Source organism: Antrostomus carolinensis, unplaced genomic scaffold (assembly GCF_000700745.2).
Source record: "Antrostomus carolinensis isolate BGI_N321 unplaced genomic scaffold, ASM70074v2 scaffold3514, whole genome shotgun sequence".
In the NCBI taxonomy this organism is placed as follows: domain Eukaryota; kingdom Metazoa; phylum Chordata; class Aves; order Caprimulgiformes; family Caprimulgidae; genus Antrostomus; species Antrostomus carolinensis.
Window position 1 is genome coordinate 11,034 of NW_010311230.1, and position 10,248 is coordinate 21,281.

At 42.8% G+C, this 10,248-nt stretch overlaps 1 protein-coding gene across 1 annotated transcript; it reads right to left on the reverse strand.

Annotated features, from left to right (window-relative positions):
- Positions 1 to 354: 354 nt before the first annotated feature.
- Positions 355 to 6,830, reverse strand: GEM (GTP binding protein overexpressed in skeletal muscle). The gene is made up of 4 exons (XM_010166648.1): positions 6,486 to 6,830; positions 3,298 to 3,374; positions 2,601 to 2,805; positions 355 to 967 (listed from the first exon to the last, which is right to left on the reverse strand). The coding sequence occupies exons 1-4, from the start codon at positions 6,817 to 6,819 to the stop codon at positions 690 to 692; spliced, it is 894 nt and encodes a 297-aa protein (XP_010164950.1). The 5' UTR covers positions 6,820 to 6,830; the 3' UTR covers positions 355 to 689.
- Positions 6,831 to 10,248: the final 3,418 nt, after the last annotated feature.

A 10,248-nucleotide genomic window follows, 5' to 3' on the forward strand; every position in this document is an offset into this window, starting at 1 on the left:
TTTGATACAACTTGCACTTTAATTTTAATTTTATTATGATTTTTAAACAATCCCATAATCTGAAAATATGAGAAGAAAATTTGTTTGATTGTAAGATTTTTCCTTTAAATATTTCCAAAGTAAGATGTGTAAACTCATTGAAGCCAATCCTTGAAATAAAAAATAAACATTCAAAAAAAAAAAAAAAAAAAGTGTCTTGGGGATTCTTATTCTGGCTATTCTACAAAAATGCAGGTTTCTCAGCTGTGGGTGCTCAAGCCTGACCAGCCAACTGGCAAAGGACCAATCCCCAGTCAGTTCATCAATTCTTTATAGTTTTAAAAAAGAAATAATAATAAAAGGAGAAAGAGTAAAGAGTGTAGTATTCACTTCCCAAGTCAAGATGCCAAGTCAAGGTTCTTACACTATTATCCAAAGGTGAGAGGGGAAAGAACAGGTGTACTCCAGAACACTTCCCAGCATAACTTTAGGTCATTCTGGTCTATACTTTTCTTTTAAAATTACTGACAAGAAAAAAGGAAGAGAGAGATATTTCCATGCACTGTGCTGTTCTTATGTCAGCACATATCATCACAACTGTGAACCTAAGTCACTTTGATAGCCCAATCTAATATAGATTGATTGATTGTCCCACGACATAGTTAGATAATGTCCACAAAATGCCACAAGCTCTGGCAGAGTCCAGCATCTTAAAGTACTGATAGGTCATGACAAGACTTGGACTTGAGTTTGAAAGCCATGTTTTTGTTGTTCTTGGCAACTATTTTGCCCCAAAACCGTCTGGCTTTCTTGGGGATACTCTCTCTCCGTTTCTGGTATGCCAGCCGCTTCTCATTCTTTTCCTTGCTGTCCCTCCGGAGCCGGACTTGCCGCACGATGCCTTCAAACAGCTCTTTCACGTTGTGCTGCACGGCTGCCGAGGTCTCAATGAACTTGCAGTCAAACACAACGGCACAGGCTCGTCCCTCTGCAAAATTGCAAGGTGGGTATGTCACAAGGTGTCACGAGCAGGGAGGAAGCAAAGCGGATGCAAAGCCAGTGCCACTGGGGGAATTCCTCAAGCTTAATATAGGCATGGATAAGTCTTTAATCACCCAACGCTGCCTGCTAGCCCATGATTCATCTGCTCTGTGTCACACTCCCTTCTCAGCAAGGGGGGTGAATCCCCTCCTGGAAAAGCCCAGCCCCCGCCGTCAGCTGTGAAGGGAGCTGGGGCTGACTCACACCGAGACACTGAAGGCTGAGAGGTCAGTGAAGATTCAAAATCACCTGCTCATCTTATGTGTAGATTCCCTCAAGTTGCATTAAAGGGTGATGACAGCACCCTCCACACACACAGCAGAGGTCTTGTCATCATAGGAGGCAGAGCCCAGCCTCCTCGATGGGTCAGGGGTATAAATCAGGGTCTTGGGACAGTAGTGACTTTGGTGTGAATAGAAACATGTGCAAAACTCTTAAATAAAGGCAGAACTATGCCTGTGGCTTTAGAGGCACATCTGAAATCATAGTTCTTATCCTTAATTACACTAACCTAAGCTAAACCTGACAGGTGTCTTTCACACACAAGCCAATTTATTCTGTCTTCTGGCTTGCCATGAACTCATTTCCAGGATGACTGAAATGACATGAATGCACCAGCCATCTTTCAAAAGATTTTTCAGGTGGGGCAGAGAGGAATGAGAAGGCATACAGGTGTCCCTGGGCTCCTGATGAGCTACCTCAGTTCAAACTCTTCACTTGGGGCGACTGTGACAGGGGCCAGAGGAACAGTGCATATCCCCAGTGGATAAAAAGAAGTCTAGCTCAAATAGGAAATAGAAGAGCCAAACGGCGGCAGAGAGAAGAAAATGTTGAGGGAAGGAACCCATGTTTCTGATGGGCCAGGATGAGATCATCTAACGCATTGCTGCCTGTTATGTTGTGTCACCTAAGCCTCAGGAAAGACTTTCCAAGAAGAGATATTACTGACTGCAGACCTTGGGAGCCCACAGCAGCTTTCCCAGCAGTCTCTTTATTCCTATTTATGGGCTGAGGGCTCCCCGGGCTTTGGGAGAGTGACACATGTTGGTTATCCTTTTGCATGCAGCAGTGAGGGTTGTTTCAGTATCACAAAGCAAGGTAGCAAGGAGACCTCTCCTGAAAGGTGCATGCACAGTTCCTGCCCAGACTAGCAAAATGAAGGGTAAGAGGGAATTTTAATTTATCAGGGAGGACAGAGAACTGGTTAAATGAAGAGATAATCTTTGGCAGTAGAATAAAGGGGGCTAAACAAGTTATGCCCAAAGCTACCAGAGACATCACATAGTGCAGTGGTCTTACAGTAGGAGCCGGAGGTCAAGAAATTCAAGCTGCTTTTATGACAGTACTTAATAATTGTAGGAAAGGGATTATCTGGCATGTAACAGCATTGCCAAGGGAGGCTTAGGGACATGGCAGACCCCTCCCAGTCCTCTGCCCTCTGTTCCAGTCCTCTGCTCTTTTATTGCTCTTTTATTGCCCAGTCCTGATCACAGCATGATCAGCCAGAGCTCTGCATTTTGTTCACAAGCTACTAGATGATTCAACGTTTATGTTGGTTTTATCCTCATCATTTTCCTTACCTGCCACTGAAACTTCGCGGCATCTGACAAGGTCACTTTTATTGCCAACCAAAATAATGGGGATGTCTTCTTTCTGGCGTGCCCTGCGGAGCTGTATTCTGAGTTCAGAGGCCTTCTCAAAGCTTGCTCGGTCTGTGATGGAGTAGACAATCAAGTATGCGTCTCCCACTTGCATGCAGTGGTCTCGAATCCATTCTCCCTCACGCTGTTCAAATGAAACGGACAGACATTGTTATACCCAGAGCAGAATTTACTTAGAAAGTATAACATTAGAGAATCCAAATACATTCCTTCCCTAACTGTAATGGGTATGGTTTGAATCACAGTTACACTAAAAGTAATTCCAATGCAGTGATGCTATGAATACTTCACCACAAAGGAGGGCAAAACTTGCTCCAGATAATTCATTGTGCTGGCTTTAGACTGGAATGAGCATGGTCTGGAAAATGGCTTCAATGTTTTGTTTTATCATTAAAAAAATAAACGAGGCTTGCATTTCTCAGGCTCACATGGCAGAGCTGTTAGGCATCCTTGGCTTGGTGTGTGGGTGAGGTTAATCCTGTATGGTCCACAATGTTGAAGTACAGAAAATACCTACTTTCTTTCCCAAAAGATACTTTTACCTTTAGATGACTGATATTAGCAATCATCCATATGCACTTTTCTTTTGGCATTTGACTAGAACAAATTAAAGTACCTTATTATCCCACATGTCGAGCAGAATAATGGTTGCACTTTCCCCATCCACCATCAGGGTTCTTTCATACGTGTCTTCTGGAAAGAAAATCAGAAAGGTTGGTAATATATTACTTTGTGGCATCATGCACATTTCAAAAAACAAGTATCTGAATATATATAATTTGTTCACAGTTCAAATTATTGAGCCAAATTTTATGCTGGCTCACATTCAGCTCTTTTCTCATTTCCATCAGCTCTGAACCTGCCCTCTGTTCATTACTGGTTGTCTTACTTTCCATGATATATGAAGGAGGCTGAAAGATCAGGAAATGAAATGTTCATTATTTTGGCTGATATTCTCTTTATCTTATGTGGGAGAGAGAAAACAGAACCAGTGGAAGAAATAACCAAAGACTGAACATTTGCCCCATGGGAGCAGCAGAGTCCAGCGAGGCTGAGTAATGGAAAATATTTGCTTTCACTTTAGCAGGGACAGTTTACGGGTGAAGAGTCACTGCTGCTGAGAGCAATACAGCTCACAGCCTACCAACCAATGAGACAGGGTTGTGTGAGACAAGAGCTGTTGAGTTTTACAGAGGCTGAGACTCCTGCTGCGTTCTAGTTCTCTCCCATTTCACCACTTCCCACATTACCTTTGATGTCAAAAAGCAAAGGAATAAACAAACCACAAAAGTTCAGTTATTTTGTACTGAGGCCACAAAAATTCATACCTAGATTATAAATGCCATGTGACAAAGTTCTGAATAGATCTGGGAGTGCTGTTCGCACTCATAACTTCAACCAACCCTTGCTGTGAAATCTCAGTGTAGCTTCTCCTTCAAGTACTAATCTTCCTTCTTTCCCCCAAGCCTGGGGACATTTGGATGACCACGGGATTGGGATCCACTTCTAGTCTTGGGTTGCTAATCAGTGAAAAACACCGGGCTTTGGGTTTCTGAGCAAACCACCCCTCTCACTGCAGTGTTTGTCTGTCCCAACCACACTCATAGACAGGATTGTGTCTTAAGCCTTGTCTCATAAGATTTCTGTTGGGCATTAATGGAGTGAGCTTTCCCCTAAATTGTAATCTGAGCCTTTCCTCAAAGCCAGAATCTACATTCATGCAAAAGAATGAGACCGATATAATACACATTTAAAATAAAATTAAAAAGAGGACAGGCTTGACACAGCTTAAAATGGCAAGATGAAAAAGACAAAGCTAATCAAGAGAAGTATTTTCCCTTGCAGGCCTAATAGCATGACACTTACGTTCATGAGTTTGATTAATCTTACAGTCAGCAGCAAAGCCAGACCATGAAAACAGCTGTATTCCCTCTGTGAGTTGGCTACCCTGAAACCTTGTAATAAAATTTCCAGTTTGCAAGCTAAAGTTTGGAAAATAGTTTCTTCAACTGACTGAGCATCTTGCATGGGAACAAGCTCCATATACACCAGAGGACAGCATGAAGAGAACTGTTTCTCCACTCTGTTACCCATGGAGAGGTGACAAATATGTAATCACACTCCTTCAAAAATACTATGCCCAAATGGTCATATTCCTTGGTCAATGCTAAGGAACTTCCATCGGATATAAAACACACTGAAAGAAAGCAATTAGTTCATCTCATGCTTATTTCAAAGCTGAGACTGAAAAGGGGAAGCTATAACAACAGCAAGTTTTCCAACACCTCAGCAGAGCTGGCCTTGAAAATCTGTTGCTGCTACATTCCAGGCAATATTGCTGGGAGTGTGAATCAAAGAGGAAAGCACGCAGCTTCACGTGGAGAAGAAAACTGCCTGACAGGGGTGTGCAAACCAAATCAGCTGCATTTTCTGACTGCTTGCCCAAGGGTCCTACTCTAGTTTGCTGATGCAGCACTAGGAACCTGTTATCAGAGATATTCCAGGCTGAGGAACTGATGGGATTACAAGAAAAGTCAGTGGTAGAAGCTGAAGATAAAGCACACCTGAATAACTGAGTCAGAGTGACTGCACCATGGGGAATTTCAAATCCCCCAAAGACACAAAGATCTGTGCCCCCAGTCTGTGACAGTAAGCAAGGAAAACATGGGTCTAACCTGCACTGGGCTGTATGAAATCCTGGGTAAAACTTCTCCTAACCCGAGAGGTAAAGACACAAAAAGCTGTCCTGCTTGTGCTTCCCTGAGGACTGCAAGAGAAGCCCAGAAATTCTCTGTGTTAGCACTGGCACCATTGCACCAAGGGAGCACAGGCAGGAGAGGGAAGGGATATGGGAGTGACGAGGAGAGTCCTGCACACTGACAAGCCAAACCAGCCAGAGACCTGCATGTCCTCCAAAGGCGACAGTGTCTGCCTCCTTAGAGCCACAGCGGATTTCAGTTGCAGCCCAACCCTTCCACATCAATATCTCACATACAGGGTAGCTCAGGGCTTGGTGCTTCCGCTTCACCTTCTGCATGGTCTGATCTTTGGGATTAAAGACTGGTTTGCAATCCTAAACAAAGCAGAGGGAAATAGCAAAGGGGAAGCATCAAAGAAAAACCTACAGCTTGTGACTTTTCCCCCTGTTTGGGCACGACAAATTTTCTTACACTGCTGAAGGACTTTTCTCTGCTTTTCTTCTGGGGGAATCCATGCTGCACAAGTAAGATTAAATGAGGAGGAGATATATTTTACTCAAACTCCATACACCCTACGCTGAGGTAATATATTTATACAGAATTACTGAGATTACTTCTAATGGCAAATATTTTGGAGGTGATTGAAGGACCCAGAAGGGTCCTTTTTCTTTATAGAATCTTCCTAAGCATTTAATTCCCTTACACTATGAGGACCTTCAGTTGTTTTCTCTCCCCAGAAAGCTGGAGTCAGCCCTGCGGAGTCAGTGGTGACACAAATGCTGGACCAGCATGAAAGCTGACCCAGCCTCCTATGTAGCATCATCACAGGCACATTCCAACAGGTATTTTGAAATGAAATAGCATAAGAATCTGAATTGTTCTGTTTCAGAGACTTTCAATGTTAGTGAGCATCTTACTCATGTTATTTTGTTTTCTTGTTTTCTTGAGAGACATGCATGTGTTGAATCAGTTTGGATTATCAGATCCAAATGTTTGTTACCTCAATTTTTTATTAAATGGCCTCTCTGATTTCCTGTGCCAATTACTACTGGCAGGGCTAATTGCAAGCAAACACAAACACCCCAGGGCAAACACAAACACTTACCTCCCAGCACCTCGCAGTCACTGTCAATGCTGTCATGCACCCCTGCAAAGATGTTGGCTAGCGAGGACTTGCCTACGCCGTGCTCCCCGATCAGCACCACCCGATAGCAATTGCTGCCGGACTCAGAGGAGATGACGGAGTCGGACGACTCCGAGGACCAGCTCCTTCTGTAGTATTCATCGGGACTGATGGTGTATCGCTTCTGTGGGTTGTACTCGTTGGAGTCTTTCTGGACCAAGAGATTCTTTCCATCAGCAGGGATGCTCCATCGCTGCTGCTGCTGTTGCAGGCCGCTGTTGTGGGTGCGACGCATGGTAACGTTGTTGAGGGTCATTTTTTGCCCCTGGTGAGAAATAGGGAAATTACAAGCGTTACCCACAAAACATTTAAAAATGCATTGACGCCCTCTTATTAACTTCAAGGCAGCATGTCCTGCTCCTCTGTAGGGGTCTAGTATTCAAGAAAAGAAAAACAAGACTTTCTACACTCTTTTGTAGTTGCTGGTACACAAAGAAATATTTCTAGTTAGTAAATCAAAGGCTTTTTCTTTGGGATGATGCCACCCTTACATGTTAAATCCTATCTTTGTTTAACCTTGACAAGCTCACGGCTGTTCTCGGTACAGACCAGCCCTGGAGAGAGTGAGGCATTGTTGTGTCCCAGGAGGAGAAGGAAGGGGCAGCATTCACCAGGGCTGTCCCACATGGGAGCTGCATCCCTGCTGAGAGACAGCCTACAGTACGGGCAGCACCTACAGGTACTGGTCCCCATCCTTTGTGCTTATTTGGGGGCAGACAAAGGCACCAGTCCCAGTTGCCTCCGACTTCCAGGGAAGTGGGGTGTACAGCATCTCTCACATTGTCTCAGTTAAGAGCTGAAACTTTTGAGAAAGCAATAATACCTCACTCACTGTGCCCTTAGACAACTTTGATATGAGAAAAGAGCCATACAAGCAAGTCTTGCTGTGATGGAGTGGATTTGGGTCTCATCTACAGCCAGGTAAACACAGAATGACTGCATCAGACAGTGGCTTTTTGGCTGGTAAGAGGGGGGACATAGCCAAGTCCAACGGCTTTTCTGAGAAGGAACAGATTCTAGCCAATACAGAACGTAGTGCTGGGAGAAAAAGGTCAAAAATTTACAGATATTAAATCAACAACTTAATTTACTGTACAATCAGCTGGATAGGTTCACTCTTCTTATCTAAGCATGGCTCTTAATTATATTTTATTCAGCAAACTCTGTTTTGCCTTGCTTGGAGGCAGAGGACAGTGATGTCATCCTCACAGGCCAACAGCTACCATTTTTAGGAAAGTTACTTTGATGCATTCCAGTTCCCAAAGTGACAGTTATTTAGACATTTTGCTTTTTGCCATATATCTGATGTTTCTCAGCTCTCTTCTCCACATAACTAAATAGGATGACTGTCCATAAAGTGAACCCAACCACTTTCAACCCTGGATAATAGGTGGTGAATTAAAAAAGTACAGCAACGCAACAAAACAGCATGTACAAATCACTGCTCCTCTTCTCACAAAACTGCCTGTAAACTTCTTTGAATAAATGCACAGCAGGACATAGAACAAATATACAGAAAAAGCACACTCTATCTGAACTTATTACCATAAGCAATATTTTCTCTGTGGTGCGCAGTACTTAGTGGCAAAATGAGATCATTTGCACAGTCTCACTCACAGTAACTTTGTCAGCAAGAAATATAACTAAACTGGAAATCACGTACGAAGCAAAAGCTGCTTCACAAACAAAATGAAATATTTACTGCAGCTGAATTTTAAAACACATTTTTTTTCCTTGCTGTTTGCCCGCTGAAAAGATCAGATGAGAAAAACCAGCTCCGGTTCGGTCAAACAACACAACCTAACTCACAGCCTGCAATAAACTTTCACCCGCTAAACAGTCGCAAACATGTACATTTTATGATTTCACCCCTAACAAATTATCCTCCTTCATTAAACAAAGCCAAACAAGTCCCCATAGCACACTGTGTTCCATGTTCAAAGTGGTTTCGATACCCCACACTGCATTTAGCTGTCTGGGTCTCCAGCACCAGCAGTAAGTGACTGCGCCCGCGCCCACGCTGCCTTACTTCTGCCAGGCTCCTCGAGGCAGCCGGGTCCTTCTCTCTCGGTGGGCTGCGGTGCGCTCAGCCGCTCGGCCGAAGTAAATCCTCCTCTGCTTTGGGGCTGCCTCTTTAATTCTCTCTCAGCAAACCTGGTTTATATTAAGCCCATCTGATCAGAGACAGGGCTTTTCCGTGACGTGGTTGGCCTTTCCATACAACAGCCAGCCCCCAGCGGGGAGGAAGCAGACATGCAGGAGAGCAGAAACTTGCAAACAAGCTCAAAAGACTTACTCAAAATCATATGATTGTCTTAATATTGCCAGTAAAATAAACACATTTGGTTCTCGCATGATGAAAACAGGAAAGTGGAAAAAAACCCCGAAATAATACATGCCATTTCACCTCACTCAGTTTTTCATTCAAACATTATAAAAATCAATGATGTTTTAAAAATAACAGGTTACATTAATGCATAAGATGTTGTAAATTAATTAAGAATGTCTCTGTCTGCAAAATGCACTTAACCCCCTGCTGGACAAAACATTGCTTTGGAATAAAACACCTGATTGTTATTTTTGAATTATCCTAAAAATAGGAATATTATTCTGTTGTTTAGGGTTTTTTAAAATAAAAACTAATATATGCAATCCTATTTTTTTCTGTCAACTTTCAAGTGCCTGTACCCAGTTTCCTGAACTGCATAATCAGCTCTCACTTCTGCTGCAAGCCTTTACTAACAGGGGCTTGAAAAAACATCCAGCTACAAATTCAGTGTTACTCCAGCTGGAAGGTGGCAACAATGCACCAGAACACACAAAGCCTGCACAAAGTCAGAGTAGCACAGTGCAGAATTTTTCCGCAGTTCATTAGCAAAGATGAATATATAGTGTACATGCCACAAACCCAGGGTCTACTCCTTAAATTTTTATAATCTCAGAGCTCATTGGCAGATGAAATTTTGCCAGAGGGAAAAAAAAAATCCAAACCTGTAACGTGTGCCACCAGGTGACACTTCTAACAACATACACAAAATACTTCTTGGTTACCAAATGAAGAGTAATAAACTTTCACAGAGCTACTCAGTAAGAATATCACAAGTTACATAAAAGCGTATAGAAATTCTATATACAGCTCTCAATTAGCCAGACTCTTCATTAACTGTGATGAGCTCAAAACCAAGCTCCTACAGTTTTACTTTATGTTTACAATCTCCTAGTTACTCTATCAGCCCCCGAAACCAACAGGTGACTAATTCTGATCCTGCACATCTGAAGTCTAAACAACATCTCTGCTCAGCAGGGGTGAGGCATTTTTTCATGCTCCCATTCTTCTCAGTCACAGGCAAGCAGCCTTTAACTGACAATGTACCTTTATTAAAGGGAGTAGTGATATGTAGAAAAGAATATCTACTGCTGTGATTGCAGCCCAGCATTCATTTCACATTCTTCCACTGTAAAATTGATTCTTTTTCCCCTGAAAAAGCAGTTCTATATGAAATTCTTCATCTGAACTCTGCTTGCTTTGTTTCCCCTTTGGCTTTATTGCATTCCTGTGTCTTTTGTGAGGATTTTCAGGGCCCTCCTGAGCCCATTCTCAAGTTTAATGATCCAAGAGCATTTCCCAAAGTAATATGCACTCATCAGTGTACATAGAGATTATTCATCTGTGTTTCACTGCTTA